General features: G+C 36.4%; 1 protein-coding gene across 1 annotated transcript; it reads right to left on the bottom strand.

The window, feature by feature from the left end:
* Positions 1–675: 675 nt before the first annotated feature.
* LOC110319137 (olfactory receptor 5M3) lies at positions 676–8,980 on the bottom strand. The gene is made up of 2 exons (XM_021194573.1): positions 8,867–8,980; positions 676–2,722 (listed from the first exon to the last, which is right to left on the bottom strand). The coding sequence occupies exons 1-2, from the start codon at positions 8,946–8,948 to the stop codon at positions 1,749–1,751; spliced, it is 1,056 nt and encodes a 351-aa protein (XP_021050232.1). The 5' UTR covers positions 8,949–8,980; the 3' UTR covers positions 676–1,748.
* Positions 8,981–18,730: the final 9,750 nt, after the last annotated feature.

Below are 18,730 nucleotides of genomic sequence, written 5' to 3'. Positions count from 1 at the left end.
CAATTTTTATATGTAAAGAACTTAAAATTTTTTCATAGTGGGTTTGCGATGATCTCAGCATATCTGATTATCCATCTCTTTCAACATTAATTGCATATGAGGGATGAAAAACATAATCTCACTTTAACAGATTTTAATATCTAAGTTCCTTTATAGGATTATTTCTAGTATATCCTGTAATCTGAGAAAAATATGAATATAAAATAAATACGAAGAATATCTTTAAGCCCAGTTTAAGCAGATAAAAAGTTGAAAAAAATTAATGTTCTTCATCAACTCTAAACTATATTCTATATCAGTCTTGTCTCCTAAACTAAGGACAGAAATGTACTTAGCCAGTTTTTTACCCTGCATGCTTCAACAACCAAAACTGGAATATCTTAAACTTTTTTAAAAAATTATTTTATTAGATATTTTCTTCATTTACATTTCACATGCTATCCCGAATGTCCCCTACACCCTCCCCCTGCCCTGCTCCCCGGCCCACTTACTCCCATGTCTTTGCCCTGGTGTTCCCCTGTATGGGGCATATAAAGTTTGCAAGACCAAGGGGCCTCTCTTCCCATGATGGCTGACTAGGCCATCTTCTGCTCTATATGCAGTTAAAGACACGAACTCTGGGGGTACTGATTAGTTCATATTGTTGTTCCACCTGTCTTAAACTTTTTAATGCCTATTATAATAAAGTCCATTGAATAAACACATTTGCACCAAGAAATTATGACATAATATATAATAACTCAAGAAAAAACTGAAAAGAAGAAAATATGTATTATAACTTACACTTGTTAAGCTGTATATTTTTATATCACCAAGTTGTTTTTAAAGAATATAAATTTCAATAAAGTAAGTTGTTAAATTATCTGCACATTCTTATATTATTTAAGTGAACAATATGAAATATATATCATTCTGTGTTAAATTTGTTTGACAAGTTTTAAAACACAAATAATTTTTGAATAATTTTTTTCAAATTCAAGTGCAAAACTTAAGTTAAATATGTTAGTACCATAGACTGACAAAATATTCTAGAGGAATGTTAGCTTAATTTACTAAGTTAATTCAAAAGGACATATATTATAAAAGTACATATCCACTCTCAACTACTCCCTGCATTTTTATCAATCTGAATATAGATAGAACAAAAGAACAAAGAGACTTGAGAAGTGAAATATATGATCTTATGAATTTTAAAATTGGAAGTATAGAAAAATAATGAGAAACATGCTGTGTCTAAAAGTATCTGAGAGAGCATTAGACAGGTCATGGTCTTAATTTCAAAATTATGCTAATTAAATTGACCTTACCCTAACTTTAAAAAAACCTGTGAAGGAAAACCAGCCAAAAAGCATAATGCAAAATTACTCCTGTTCTCATATAGGAACGTAACTTAAATATGCTATTTCATATCTGGCAAACCAATTTCTAAATGGATAAAAGCCTCAGAGAACTTACCTAATACAAATTTAAATAAGAAATAATATATTGCACATTATTATTTAAGCATATTAAATTTTAACCTACTGGCCTAAGAGCTCCAAGTAGAGCCATTACATGTATTTTATACATTGGAATCAATTTTCAATGCATTCATCAACAATTCACAATTCATTTTGTTATACTCTAACTTGTTTGTCCTATATTATCTCCCTACCCATGAAGAATCTTAACAATCCTATTCTTATGGTTGACAGAGTACCATTTTTTTTCCTGAAAAATTATAGAAAACAAAACAGGAAATGTTATATTCATTTTGTTAAGAACTTCTTGGTAAATACTTTGTCCATGGCTTCCTTGACATCCTTGTTCCTCAGACTGTAGATCATGGGATTCAACATGGGGATCACTGTGGTATAGAACACGGCCACCATCTTTCCTTGCTCCACTGACTCCTCAGTGGGTCGTCTGAGGTACATGAAGATGAGAGTGCCATAAAATATGCCAACAGCTGTGAGGTGAGACCCACAGGTGGAAAATGCCTTGCGCCTGCCTTCTGCTGAGCGCATTCTGAGAATGGCAATGAGAATGAACAGGTAGGAGATCATGACAACAATCAAGGAATACGTGAAGTTAATGCCTGCAAGAAATAGCATTGTATATTCTTTCACAAAAGTCCCTGCACAGGCCATCTTAATGAGGGGTGGGTCTGCACAGTAGAAGTGGTTGATCTCAGTTTTCCCACAGAAGTACAAGCCATAAGTCCATAAAGTTGCAGCCAGACTAGTCAAAAACCCATATATATAGGGGAAAGAAATAAGTCGAATGCAAACCACCCTAGACATTTTGCTGCCATAGAGTAGAGGCTTTCCAATGGCCATGTACCTATCAAAGGCCATCACAGAAAGAATGAAGATTTCCACATGAACAAGGGCAATGAAGAAGAAACACTGTACCAAGCAGCCAGCATAAGAAATTGTTTTTGTCTTTGACAATAAGTTTTCCAGCATTTTTGGAGTGATGTTGGAAGAAAACCACACATCAATAAATGACAAATGGCTCAAGAAAAAGTACATTGGGCTGCTCAGCTGTGGACTGATCTTAATTAATATCATCATGCCAATGTTTCCCACCATGGTAACTATGTAGACCATGAGAAAAATGACAAAGAAGAGAACTTGCAGTTCTTTGTTGCTGGTTAAGCCCAAAAGGACAAATTCTGTCACATCTGTGAAATTGAGCATCTTCACACTTCTGTTTATTTGAATTATCAGAGTCTGTAAAACTAAAATGAAATAAATTAGACCTATCTATGTATAGAAATACTTTCTAAACAGAACATTCTTTATTAGTGGGTAATAATTTTTAAAATGATTATCAGTGTTTTACATATGTAGATTTTTTGAAAATTTATTCTAAATTGTACTAATACTACCAATTAATAAATCCTAATCATAGTAGGATTAAATAAGCATTTTCTATAAAACATTTCACAAATGTCACATTGCATTTCTTCTCTATGGGAACATAAGTCACATTTCTTGTAGCCCAGGCAATACTCATACTTGTATATATCTAATGGTGCCTTTGAACTTTGGATCATCTTTTCTCCACTGATCATGTGCTATAGTCATGGGCATGTTTATTCATTACTGACGTACAATTAACATTTCTAAAGAAATGGTGGAATCTCAGCTGTTATTCCTAACATTTTGGAAGATAAAATTCGGTAACTTTTTCATTGAGCAATAGGAGGAGACTTTAAATTGTCTTAGCTCCCTAAAGAGGCACTATCCACCTAGCAGAGTTACAGGACAAGGAGATGGAAAGAATGCCATTGCCTTTATTCTTCCTATTTAACTGACAAACTTGTATAATGCATAGATACAGACATGCACATATACAGTCTTACAAAGTCAGTATATTAATGAAGGTAGTTCACTAAAACAATAGATATTCACATCTTACAAAATGTTATTTTACCTATTAAGAACATGAAGCAGCTTTTAAACAGGGTGCTAAGTGGAATAATGAACTCATTCTACTTTCTGATGAATAAATAACATGTACAAAACAAGTGTTATTTCAACAAGTTCATTGAAACTTGTAGCATTATGCCATCTTGAATATCATTTTATTGGGTGATATAGACGTTCTCACTAGTTACTAGCTAATCTGAAAAGGAAAAGTGCAAATCAAGAAAGAGAAATTTTCATATTTACGGGAAAATATATAGACTCATCTACAATGATACCAATTGCTTTTCACTCACTCAATTTAGGAAGAAATTTTACTCAATTATACTGGGAAAGGCTACCAACTAAAATTACTCAGAATAACTCAATATTACTCTAGATTACTTGACTAACAAAAATTGAAAATAATTTAAGATAATTTTAAGTATAAATTTATACTTAAATTTAAGATAATTTTAATTTTGATTTTTAATTTTTAATTTTAACCCACTGGTTTAATTAAAAATTAACTAAAACATAACAATATGCATAAAGCCATCTAAAATCTAAATAAGCTACTTTACATGATATGACACAGGATTTGTTTACAAAGAAAAGTTCTGTATTGATTCCTACAAACATATAAGCTGGAAAGCTTGTAATCGCAGTACTCAAATGGTGCATAACACAGGAACTCTGGGTTTCAGTGTTATCTCTAGCTGTACAGGGAGTTAAATTCATCCTGGGCAATATGAAACCTTGTTCTTAAATACAAAAATAAATTGAAATAAATAATTGTCTTAGAGTATAGATTTATTTATTATAAAATCTGTTAGAATATAATAAAAATATTCTTATATTTGATAAACAATTATGAACATAGATTGTTTATAAATCTGCAGCTCATTTGTCTTCTTATTTAATACATTATAAGTGTTTCATGTGTGAGTTTCTATTTCTTATTTAAATATTAATAATTGAATTCATACTTGAAAAGTAAAATCTGATTATGGGGTACCAAGAATGACCTGACCAAACATAAATTAAATTAAAAAAAAGATGTGGTATTACTATTTGGCAAAAGTTTAATACAGGAAAACCAGAGAGATTGTTCATCAGTAGATAGATTAAAAACAACGAATACAGGAATCTTGTACTCATTCTATGATCACAAGAGTATGACATTTGTGAAAAAGTAGAAAGCACTTGAAGATTATTTAACTGAATTACTTATCATTTAAAGAGAAAACCATATTTAAATGTATAAAACTATCTCAAAGCAAATTACCAATATTGTGAGGATTTCTCTTCTAAATCATGTATGAGGCAAGAATGAATGTTCTACTTGAAGAGTCTGTGTCTGCTGACAGATCTTCACTGAGTGCATGTTCCACATCATATTTTCTAGTGTGGGCATGTTTTATGCTAGATCTGCTTTGATTTAATTTCTCTTCTCTTCAATATGTTACTAAATTAATAGTTTAATATATACCATTCAGTACTATTTACTAATATAAATGTTAAGGTATGTTTTTACAAACATTTCTTATGATAATTAAAATAAACATAATTACTAAATGCAGTCCAACAGTAAAAGATAATTATAAAAATCCATGAGTCCTGGGAATCTATGCTTCATTGTCTATAGACATTTTACACGCAGTGTTTCTAAAGCATGCCTATAATGAGAAAAGATAAATGAAATTAAGATGTAAACTTACTTGATCTACCCATTTGTTACCAACCTGCATATGAATAGAAATATTTCAGTAGCATTTCATACATAAAAACTGAGCACTATGTATGCAGGTATTAAACAACATGGCGAATAACTTAAACCTACAAGATTTATAGAAAACTCCCTTATATGTTTCCTTGGGTAAATGGATCAACTTAAATATCCCCCTAGGATAGACCCAGGGGAAGGTGATCTCTTGAGAGAAAGTAAACTCATTACTTTTTAAGAGCAGTTTGACACGCACCTATTTTCCCCAAAGTTCCAATTATTTTGAATGATTTCCTAAATTCTGTTTTGTTATTGTAGCCAGATATATGGTTGAAGAATTTACAAATAATAAAAGATTAATCATCTCATAGTTCTAGTAGCTGTGAGCACCAAAACAAGAAGTTGAATCTGAAGAGTCTTGAGCTTTCAAGAGCCTACAAATTGACCCTAATAGCACATTAATCAAGAATACAAAAGAGAAAAGTATAAGAAACAGAGTGAAACCCACTTTTATAAGATATCTGCTCTCTAGATCGTTCATTGACAGACAAATTTGTGAGTGGACTGTTCAGTTCACATGACCTGTCACTCATGACCCATTCAGATCCAAACAATCCTACCTGGTCCTACAGTTTACCAAATAAGAAAATGATTTGCATATGAAATACCCTCATGAATCATGGGGATGACATTTAACCCTCATAGGTGGTTTTTAAAATCAAAGTACACAAGGTTGAGTCTAAATTCTTTCATGACATTAGTAAAGTGTATATAACTATTGTTTTCAGGTTATGACATTTGTATTCTCAGTGAAATATGATTGATATATTGTTTTACCCTTGATGATAGCTACTGTATTTGAAGGATGGGATGATGGTTCAATCTATAAGAGAGCTTATTGCACAAGCATGAGAACCTGAGTTCCAATCTCCATGTTAAAAACCAGTCATGATCCACTCCACAAATATAACCGTATTCCTTTGGGGGACATGGGGGAAGATGTCAATGAAACTTGCTATCCACTAACTTTAGATATCTGTCAGTTTCAGTGAGAGACTTTGTTTATAATAAGTAAAATTGGAATAGGGTATAGATCAGCAGCTGAAGGGGCTTTCTTATCTTTCATAAGACATGAGTTTGTTTCTTGTTTCTTGTGTTGCATGGCTACAACCACCTGTAACTCATACTCCATGAATTCATTGCTTTCTTCTAGACTCCATAGGTACACAGATACACACATTTATCCACACTCACACCCACCTAGCCACCCACAACCTCCACACATACACATATATATGTTCAAACACACGCAGAGTCACATATGCTTCAATTTTCTACACATGAGAAAGAACATTCTAAACAAACCTCAGTAGTACAGAAACCAAGAACAACTAACCAAAGAGACTTCTTCACGATATTTTCTGTAGAATAAAAGATATCATATTCACAAAAAGAGGCAGCCTACAGAGTTGGAAAGCTCTCTGCCAGCTATACTTCTGATAGAGAGTTTGTGTCTAAAACATAATAAACTCAAATAAAATGAAACATTTAAATAACAGAGTTCTTTAAAAAAAGAAACAAAGAAGCTGATAATTTTGTTTAAATGTTCAACATCCTTAGCAGTCAGGGAAATGAAAATTAAAATCACTTTGTAATTACATTTATTCCAGTCAGAAAGACTAAGATCCCAAATAAAAATGACTACAACTTCATGTGAAAATGTAGGCAAATAAAAACAGTAAGCAAGAATTGAAACTGGTATAGCCATTTATAGAAGTTCTTCAAAATTTAGATATATATCTATCATAAAATACAGATATAAAAGCAAAGGACACCCAAGACCAAGTTCTCAGCACAAGGATTTACTTGTTCCAAGGAGACAAAGGTCAGGGAATAAGAAAAGAGACAGGGATAGAGGGCAAGGGAGGAAGGGAAAAGAACAATGGGGGGGGGGTATTTTCCTGGAGGAACAAAGGACTGCTTCCTTCAAACTGAGAGAAAGAAATATGGCCCATAGACAGATAGCAGTTGACAAAGGTGAAAGGAGAAGCTCTAAGTTAGGATTAGGAGTTTAATATTGATTGGACGTGTTATTGATGGTAGGCCAAAGTACGCTTTTAATTCCTGAACTTCAGTGTTTTTATAGCTGGACATTGATAGTCAGCTTCAGGAGGAGGAAGTGACCAAATAAGGAAATATATTATGGTGTCTAGCTTTAGTAATGTAATCTAGTGGATTTTTATCTAGGAAAAGGGAATAGGGGAAGATCAAGGCCTGCCAGATTTTATGTTTTCTGTGCTTGGGCCTGTTAGCATACCTTTAATAGGTTCAAATCACATAAGTTGATAAACATATAATCAACCAAAAAATTATCAAGAAAACAAAAAAAACAAATACCACATATCCATCTCATTATGTAGCAAGAAGGCTTTTGAAAAAAAATCTAATATCTATTTCTGATAAAAGCCCTAAAGAGACTAAGGATACAAGGGGGAAATCCTAACATAACAAAATCAACTTATACTTGCCCACAGCCAACATCAGCCTGAGGAAGCTCAAAGCATTTCTACTACAATCAGGAAGAAGACAAAGATGTATACTCTCTTCATGCCTATTCAATATGATACCCGGGATCTTAAGACTACTGAAGAAAATTAAGAAGACCTGAAAGAAAAGAAACTGTCAGTGTGTTTTTATTTGAAGAAAATATAGCCTTGTAGATTAAAAACTCCTAAAACTCTACTAGCAAGTTTCTGCAGCTGAAAAACACATTCAATAAGGTGGCAGGATACAAAATTGACACAAAAATTCATAAATTTCTGATAGACAGGAAAAAAGAGAAAGAACTTAAGAATATAATACTTTCCACAACAGCCTCAAAAATACATTAGGTATATAGATATAAATAGATTATAGATGATGAAGATAATTGATAGTTATAATAGATAGATGATAGATGATAGACAGATGCAAGATATATAGATGACAGATAGACAGATAGATTAGATGATGCAAGTGTATGACAGACAAATCAGTAGATAGATGATACATATTCCATGAGACAGACAGAGAGGTGATAGAAAAATCATAGATAGATAGATAGATAGATAGATAGATAGATAGATAGATAGATAGATAACAGAGAGATGATAGACAGATACATAGATGGACAGACAGATGGCATATAATGATATAGATATAGAGATAGATAGATAGATAGATAGATAGATAGATAGATAGATAGATAGATAGATAGAGAATAACTCTAAATAAGTATCTTAGGTAGTATTACTACAGTTGTGATGGAACACCATGACAAAAAGCAACTTGAGAGAAGATATTGCTTATTTGTTTGTTTGGCTTGCATACTAAATTACAGTTTACTTGTGGAATGCAAGGCAGGAGCTCAAACTTAGTAGGAATCTGAAATCTGTTGCATTGCAGTGTTCATGGAGGACTGCTTATGGCTTGTTCCTCATAGCTTGCTCAACTTGCTTTTTCCTTTTAATTTTATAGAAATAGTCTTAAATAATATATCCAGACTATAGTTTCCTCTTCTGCTACCCTACCCAATTCCTTCCCACATCCCATAAAATTTAAATCTACACACTTTTTGTCTTACAAGAGAACAAATTTGCTTCTAAGGGATAATAATTAACACATCAGTATAGAAGAAAACAAACAGAAGTAAGTAAAAGATACCCAAAAAAGGCAAAGGAAACAAATTTAGATGTGTAGATAAACAGACACTTAGTTGCTGTGAGTTCATATGTAGATGGATGTCCATCAATCATTTGACTTAGAGCCACAGTTCTCAACCTATGGGTCATGGTCTCTTTGGGGTGAAATGAATTTTTATATGAATTTCCTAGTACATCAGAAATAATAAATATTTATGTTACAATTCACAACAATATCAAGATTGAAGTTATAAAGTAGCAAAGAAAAAATTTAATTCTTGGCAGGTCACTACAACATGAGGAAGTATATCTAAAGGTTGTAGTATTAGACCTGTAGAAAGACAAACACACCTCCATTGTTGGTGGGATTGCAAGCTGATACAACCACTCTGGAAATCATTCTGCCAGTTCCTCAAAAAATTGGACATAGTACTACCTGAGGACCCAACTATACAATTCCTGGGCATATTCTCAAAAGATGTCCCAAATATAACAAGACCATATGCTCCACTGTATTCATACCAGCCATACATATAATAGCCAGAAGCTGGAAAGAACCCAGATGTCCTTTAACAGAGAAATGGATGAAAAAAAATTGGGTGCATTTACACAATGGAGTACTACTCAACTATTAGAAACAATGACTTCAGGAAATTCTTAGGCAAATGGATGGAACTAGAAAGTAACATGCTGAGTAAGGTAACTCAGTCATAAAAGAACACACATGGTATGTACTCATTGATAAGTGGACATTAGCCCAAAAGCTCAGTATACCCAAGAAATAATTCAAAGACCACGAGAAGCTCTAGAAGAAGGAAGACCAAAGTATGCATGCGTCAATCCTTCTTAGAAGGGGAAACAAAATATTCACAAGAGGAAATATGAAGACAAAGTGTAGAGCACAGACTGAAGGAAAAGCCACCCAGAGACTGCCCCCACATGGGGATCCATATCATATACAGACAACAAACCCTTACACTATTGTGGATGCCAAGAAGTGGTGGCTGACAGGATCCTGATATAGCTGTCTCCTGAGAGGCTCTGCAAGAGCCTGAGAAATACAGATGCAGATGCTCACAGACAACATTGTACTGAGCACAGGATCCCCAATGGAGGAGTCAGAGAAAGGACTGAAGGAGCTGAAGGAGTTTGCAACCCCATATCAACAATATAAACCAACCAGACCCCCCACCCCAGAGCTCCCAGGGACTAAACCAATAACCAAAGAGTACACATGGAGGGACCCATGGCTCCTGCTGCATAAGTAGAAGAGGATGGCCTTGTCAGGCATCAATGGGAGGAGAGCCCCTTGGTACTATGAATGTTCAATACCCCAGTGTAGGGGAATGCCAGGACAGGGAGGCAGAAGTGCATGGGTAGGTGGGGGAGCACCCTCATGGAATCAGTGGAAGGAGGGATGGGATAGGGTGTTTCCAGAGGCGAAATGGGAAATGGGATAAGATTTGAAGTGTAAATAAATAAAATATCCAATAAAAAGGGAAGGTTCAGGACCATGGACTTAGAGGGTCTTGTTTACTTGGTGCCTTCCATCTCTTCTGGACCTTATATACTTTCTCTATTCTGCCACAGGGTTCCTACCATAGACCGGGCTCAGTGGGCCCTCCTCAATCTGTGTGAATCAGTCTCGGACAGATGGGCATAGAGTCGACGGGAACTGACAGACAGACATAGACAGGAGAGAGTTTGTTGAATCTGAATGTAATGTCAAAAGTTGAGTACCAGTCTTATATAATACAGAAAACAAAGGGGTAGGATGTCACAGTAGGCAAAGTACATTGAAGTATCTGATATAAAACAAAGGAATAACTTCAAAGGACTGACAGGAACCAGGTAATGTTTACAGTAAAGATAAAACAGCTCTGCCTAGGGTCAGCTAATGACAGGTAAAGATTTCACACCCTAGTCAAAATTTGTGCTACTCCTTTTAGACCTATGAAAGCTAGCACCAGGGGGTTCTTCTCTAGCAGACCATTTCATGAATAATACAATGCCACACACCCCCCCTATATCCTAGGCCTTGGTAAATTCTTGCATATGAGTGTAACTTGGCGGTTCTTTTAAGTATCTGTAGAGAATCTCCATTTGACAGAAGAATTCACCAACTTGCTTTTAATATGCAATGTAGTTTGCAATACCTGACTGTAATGAAGATTCTAAGTGTACTTTGCTAAGCTTGCCTGAGATTTCTAACTCTTATCCAGTAAAATGTGAGGTTCTGCCTGCAGTAAAACTCACTTTAATCTGGTCTGGGTTCATCCTGAGAGGTGGGCTGGGCTGAAATGGAATGTGCGAGAGAAATTTGGAAGCCAGGACAAACTATTCTGATTGAGGCTCAAAGTTTAATGTAGGAGCTCAATTTATATAGCATGGGAAAAACCCCAGTCCCCATCCCCAGTCTTTGAAGGCACAGGTGAATGTCTGTAGGCAGGTCCAAGGATCAAGGCACAGGTGAATGTCCGTAGGTGGGTCCAAAGGATGTTGTCTTCTGGGACATCAAACTGACTTCTCAGCAGGTGGTGGAGCCACTTTGAAGGACAGCAACAGTAGAGCAGCTCTGGCATGTCTGAAGATTTCTGCTGGTGGATCTGGGCTTTGAAAGACACCGATTAGTAAGGCGAGCTTGGCAGATCTGAAGACCACCACCGCAGGTGGTCCAGTGGCAACTAAGAGATGGGAGGCCCCAACAGTAAAATATTGTAAGAAAGCCTGCAAGACCCTCCACAATATTACAGGGACAAATCTGGGTCATTCCTAGCTATGAGAATGCCAAGGTTCCAGGAGGCTGAGTTTTCTTGAAACTCTTTGCCTCAGGACTGCTTCCAGGTTTCCAAACCTGTTATGCAAGTCACTAATGGAGTGAATGTAGCAGGTTTCCAAGCTCGGAAGGGAGGAACTAGAGCTGAATGTTTCTAAGTCTCTAATCCTTTGTATAATATTGGGCTTTGGATGTCTGTATGTGTTCTTATCAACTGAGGGGATAGCTTGTCTGATTAGTGATAGCTGAACCAAGCACTGATCAATGAGAATAATAGAATGCCACTGGGAATCATTTTCTTGTTAGTTGTTTTATTTGGTTTGGTTTGGTTTTCAAACAGTAAGTAGCACTTGGTTTTATTCTAGGTCCCAGGGATGTCTCGTTCCAGATTCTTATTCACCCAATCGGTATCAGATATGAGTTTCATATAGTGGAATGGATCATAAGTCAAATCAGATATTGCTTAGTTACTCTCACAAGGTTTGTGTTACCATTTCCGTAGCATATCTCCAGGAAGAATATGGTTATAGATCAAAATTTGTGACTGGGATAGTGTCTATGTTTCTCTTTTGGTAGCATGCTGAATACCTTTCATTATCTAATACTATAGCACATAGGAGTGAAGGCTCTATGTAAGCACCAACTCTAATTCTCCCCGATTAATGAGTTCTATATGTATGGTCTTCAGCAATGGGGAGTGGTGTCAATGTGTAAAGAGAGTGTTAGGAAAATGGAACACGCAATCACTGCTTGTTTAATTGCAACTTGTACAGCTAATCTGAAAACCAATGTAGTACTCCCTCAAAAATCTGTGATATATACCAAGGTACAAATACAAAACTCTTGGCATACAACCAAAGGGCTCTACAACCTACAATGGAGATACACTCATTGCTGCTCTATACATAATAAGCAGAAATTAGAAGCAATCTACATGTCCATCAACAGTAGCCTGGATAGTGAAAACAGGGTATATATAAACATAGTAAAAAATATGACACATATATGCACACACAATCTCATAAAAGAATATTCAAACGTGGTAGGTTGTAGGGACTGTAACAAAATGATCCAACAGGGAGAGTGATAAAAGGAAGGTGTAAAGCAGGGATTATGGTGAGAGCCAGATAAACTATGGGTCACTTGAGGGGGCCATACAAAAACCTAATTCATAGAAATGTCTTAAAATACATATATAAGACCAATCTAAATGAAATCCCCAAATGAGGCAGGAGACAAATCCCCAACTTGACATCTCCCACCACAAAATGAAATCTTTAGTACCAGTAATAGATTACACGTAATTGAATTTTTTGCCTAAGGGGCCCAATGGAAACTACAAAACAACTTAGTCTACTGCCAAAGATATTTGTTGATCTAAACAAACTTATGGTAATGTCTACTGCTATAGGCAACAACTATGTAACTTACTAAAAACTGAATAACGCTCATGGTCATGGAAGGAACTCTGCACACTATGAAAGAAGCAAGGTAAACCTTGACACAGATCCAAAACTTTTTATCAATAATATATGCCTGCAAGATACTCTGTTGCAAAAGCTGGGCATGGTAGTGCACGCCTTTAATCCCATCACTTGGGAGGCAGAGGCANNCGGACTTCTGAGTTCAAGGCCAGCCTGGTCTACAGAGCGAGTTCCAGGACAGCCAGGGCTACACAGAGAAACCCTGTCTCGAAAAACAGAAACAAAACAAAACAAAACAAAACAAAAACAAACAAACAAACAAACTAAAAAGATACTCTGGTGCAACAGCAGTACAAAATCTATGGGGGTAACCAACCACCTTCCTATTGGATTTAAGGCCCACTTCATGAGATGAAACCTAACTCCCAACACTTCCTGATTGGCCTAGAACCAAAGAATAGATAGGGAATAGGCCCAGAAGAAGACCAAATACTAGTGTTCTCTCAAAAATCACAGCAATAAAAATGATTCATAGAAATATTGTACTATACCCATAGATAGTGTCTTACTCATCCATTTTCAGGCAAGCTTTCTTTTGTAGTAGATGGGTACAAGTATAAAGAACCACAACTGGAAAATGTTTAGAGATTGAGAGTCCTTGTTGTATTTGGTCTTAAACGGGATGTTTCCATCAAATCCTTCCCCTCAAGGTTAGTGTATTATCTGTAGAAGAAAGCAGAAAGAATATGAGAGCCAGTAGGGATGAAACACACCAAGGAAGCAATGCCTTTAGATAAAACAGGACTAAGGCACATGTAAGTTTACAGAAATAGTGGAAGCGTGCACAGAGACTGCATAGCTCTAAGCCAGACATAGTGCCTGTGGTAAAAGTGTAAGTAGAAAAAAAATGTAAGTAGACACAAACTCCTATCCCTAACCTAGAAACTTTTTCCAGTTGATAAACAAGCACAAAGGGAAAGTTAATTTTCTACAGAAGAGTCTCACAGGGTATAGAGACCACATATTTGGGCAGGTTCCATGTCTAGCTACAAATAGCCAATGCAAACAAGCTCAATAGTATTTATGGAGGTTTTATGTACCATAATGCTTTATCTGGGATTATTTATTCCCTTATAGGTTTTTGCCTTTGGCTTATATATTATTTTCATTATTTTTTTGGTCTTGAGCTTGTATAGGATTTCTGAGAATGCAAATGAGTGTGTCTCTGTGTTTATATGTGTTTCTTGAACTTTGCATTTCTGTTATTATTATTATTATTATTATTAATTTGTTTGTTTTGTGCTATTTTGATTTGTTTTCTTTTTTTCATTTTCATGCCAGTTTGTTTTCTATTATAAGGTCTTGGTTTTAGGTGAGTTGAGAGGTAGGGACATTATGAAATGAATTGGTAGAAGGGAAACTGTAATCAGAACATATTATATGAAAAAAATCCATTTTCAACAAAAAGTGATTTGTAACTCACATAAAAGGAAACTTTGAGATAAAACAAAACAAACACAAATCTCACAAAGTTATGACATGTACAAGCCATTTTATCTATAAAAGTGGGCAGCCTTCATGATATGCTGATGCAATAGTGTAGGAGTTAAAAGCTACTATCTGATTGATTATAAGGCATACTCTATGAGATGAAACCCACGACAGTGATTAGGTGGCTTAGAACCTTAGACTTGTTAAGGTATGGGCCTGGAGGAAGCCAAATATTAAAAAACAGCAATATAATTACTTCTAATTCCATTTTGCTATACTCATCAATGGTGCCACTCTTAAGCATCATCAGAGAAGACTCTGTTATATATAGAATCTAACACAGAGACCCAGAACTGGGTAATATGCAGACTGAAAAATTTTTGACACTCAAAGCCCTCCCCTCCCAGAGCTCCATGATCTAGGTGCAAAAGAGGCAGAAAGATTATAAGAGCCAGAGTTGATGACTCCAAAGGAAACTTGTCCTCTAGACACAAAAAGAGGATTTGCAGGGGTGAAACCATGATTATAATATATAGCATACCTTCATAAAAAAGCAGGCCTCTCAGAGATATCAACCAACATTGCACAACAAACTACAATAAGATCGGCCACAAACATTCCTATTGAGGCTGGACAAGGCAACCCAGTAGGAGGAAAGTGATCCCAAGTGCAGGCAAAAGAGTCAGAGATGCTTACTCTCTCAGTGTTATGAGTCCCACAAGAATACCAAGCTACACACCATAGGATATATGTAGAAGACCTAACTCAGACTTATACAGGCTCCCTGATTGTTAGCTCAGTCTCTATAAGCCCCTGAATCCTGCTTATTTTATTCTGTAAGCCATGTTTTCCTTACATCCTCAACCACTCTGGCTCATATAATTTCTCCTCTTCCTCTAATGCATGGTCCAGAGCTCCACCAAATGTTTGGCTGTTGGTCTCTGCATCTGTTCCCATCAGATGATAGAAGAAGCCTCTCTGATGATGACTAAGCTAGCCATTGATCTATGAGTACAGTAGAATATCATTAGGAATCATTTAGCTGAATTTTTCCTCAGTTGGTCATATTTGCTTCAATTCTGGACCTCTGGCTGTCAAGCCTCAGGTTCTTGGCCATCAAGAGAGGGTCTGGCATGAGCTTTCTCTCCTGTTATAGGCCTCAAGTTGAAGCCATTTTTTTTTTTTTGGCCATTTTCATGGTTTCTGAGTCACCATTACCCTACTCAATCTTACAAGCAGGAAAAATTGTAGATTGAAGGTTGTATGGCTGGGATAATGTCACAATCCAACAAATGGAAACCTTACCTAATTACAGAAAATGGCCATCTAAGACTCCATATCTCCTATTTTAAAAAGTATTCTCTAGGGTTACCCTTATATATTATAGGGAGTTTCCAATGCACTATATATCTCATCCGCCAAATAATCACCAATTCCAGTAGTCTCTACCAGTACTCTCTCCCTTCACCCCTGATCTCTTCTTTTCCCATCTCCACTCATGCCTAGTCCATTTGCAAACTCTATTCTATTTGCCATTTCCAGGATGACCATTTTTCCATACTTAGATTTCTTTATTAGCCTTTCTGAGTCCATGTATTGTAAAATGATTATTCATTACTTTAGAGCTAATATCCACTTATAAGTGAATATATACTATCTTTGTCTTTCTGAGTCTGGGTTAACTTATTCAAGAAATTATTTTCCATTTCCATTCATTTGCCTGCAAATGTAATGCTGTCATTTTTTAAAAACCCTAGTAATAGTCTAAATGTACCTATTTTTTAAATATATGGTTCAGTTGAGGGACATTTAGATGGATTCTACTTTTTGGCTATGGCAAATAAATCTGCTATGACCATAGTTGAGCAAATATCCCTGTGAAAGGATGGAGCGTCCCTTGGGTATATGCCCAGGAGAATTTTACTTCATCTTGAGGTAGATCAACTCTAACTTTCTGAGGAAACCTGGTATTGGTTTTCAAAGTGACTGTATAAGAATGCACTCCCATCAGCAATGAAGGAGGATTCATTGCTCCACATCCTCACCAGCATGGGCTGTCCCTTGTGTTTTTAATTTTAGACAATCTGACAAGTATAAGATAGAGACTCAAAGTAGTTTTGATTTGTATTTCCCTGGTGGCTAAGGACACTGAATATTTAAGTGCTTCTGAGCCATTTGCAGTTTCTCTACTGAAAATTGTCTGTTTAGATTTGTACCCTATTTTTAAATTGGAATATTTTGTTTGCTGATGCCTAGGGTCTTAAGTGTTGTTGGGTTTTTTTGTTTGTTTTTTTGTTTTTTGAAAGGAAGAGACACAGTATTTTATTTGCAAATTGCATAATTACCACAGTGGGAAACCCCAACAAATCTAAACACCAAACCAAAACATCCCCCAAAACTAAGTTTAGTTCAACAAGTTTTCCAGGTTAAAAAAAAAATCAACATGTCAAAATTAACTACATTTCTCCATATGAGCAAACACACAGAATCAACATGTTAATGAAGTGCCATAATGCATTCTTTAAAGCATAACACCTTTAAGTGTTAATATTTTTGGTGGGATTACAAGCTGGTACAACCACTCTGGAAATCAGTCTGGCAGTTCCTCAGAAAATTGTATTACCTAAGTACCCAACTATACCACTCCTGGGAAGATACCCCCAAAAATGCTTCAATATATAACAAGGACACATGTTCCAGTCTGTTTATAGCACCTTATTTATAATAGGCAGAAGCTAGAAACAATTCAGAAGTCCCTCAGCAGAAGACTGGATAAAGAAAATATGGTATATTTACACAGTGAAGTACTACTCAGCTATTAAAAACGACTTCATGAAATTCACAGGCAAGTAGATTGAACTAGAAAATACCATCCTAAATGAGGTAAAAGATTAGACACAAAAGATTACACATGGCATGTACTCATTGATAAGTGGATATTAGCCTAAAAGGTCAAAATGCCCATGATATAACCTACAGTCCGTATGGAGCTTAAAAGTAAGGAAGACCAGGATGTGGATGTTTCAGTCCTGCATTGAGGAAGAAACAGGTTGATCATGAAAGATGGAGGGACAGGGGAAATAGAAGGGAGAGGGGAGAGAAAGGAAACAAGGGAGGGCAGTATCGGGTACTGGAGGGGAGAGGAGAGAGATAGAGAGTGTCAGAGAATTCTAATAAAAACATGTACCAGGAGGGATGAGGAACTGGGGATAGACACTGGACGGTCCCAGACACCAGGGAAAAGAGATGCTCCCTGACACAATGGGGATGACTTTAGCCAAAATGCACAGAGAAGAGGGAGGTAGAACCTGTAGAGACCACCACTAGTATATAGGCAGGGCCCTGGTAGAGGGATGGGACCACACATCCATCTCAAAGTTTTTAACCCAGAAATGTTCCTGTCCAAAGGAAGAACAAGGATAAAAAGTGGAACAGAGACTGAATGAAGGTCTATCCAGGGACTGCCCCACCTGCGGAATCCATCCTCTGTGGAGACATCAAACCCAACATTGTTGCCATTGCAAAGAGGCATTTGCTGACAGGAGCCTAGTTTGGCTGATTCTTGGGGGGTTCAGACAGCAAGTGACCAATGCAAATGTGGATGCTTGGAGCCAACCGTCATATTGAGCTCTGGAGCCCTTGTCCAGGAGCTGGCAGAAGGACTAGAGGAGCTGATGGGAATTCCAACCCCATAGGAAGAACAACATCAGCTGGCTGGACCACCCAGTGCTGTCGGGGACTAGACCACCTACCAAATAGTGCACAAGGAGGGATCCATGGCACCAGATATACAGGTAACAGAGGATGGCCTTGTCTGTCATCAGTGTGAGGGGAGGCCCTTGGTCCTATGAAGATTTGATGCCCCAACAGATGGGGATGCTGGAGCAGCAAGGCAGGAGAAGGTTGGTGGGTGGGAGTGTGCCCTCACAGAAGCAAAGGTGAAGGGTGGGGGACCTGTGGAGGGGTAATCAGGAAGTGGGATATAATTTGAGATGTAAATAAATGGAATGATTAATACAAAAAGGGAAGTGTTGGATTTTGTTAAAGGCTTTTTCAGCATCTAATGAGAAGATCATTTGGGTTGTGGAGGTGGTACTCAGCGGGAGGGGAAATTGTAGTAAGAGTATAATATATAAAAGATAACTTAAAATGAAATGAAAATATACTATGTAAAAATTTATGAAAAATGAGAAAATTATTTTCAATAAAATTAAAGAATTTATTTATAAGAAAGCACCCCC

This window comes from Mus pahari, chromosome 3 (genome assembly GCF_900095145.1).
Source record: "Mus pahari chromosome 3, PAHARI_EIJ_v1.1, whole genome shotgun sequence".
NCBI classification, from domain to species: domain Eukaryota; kingdom Metazoa; phylum Chordata; class Mammalia; order Rodentia; family Muridae; genus Mus; species Mus pahari.
The sequence above is the reverse complement of the archived record's forward strand: the minus strand, read 5'-3'. Positions and strand labels throughout refer to the sequence as shown.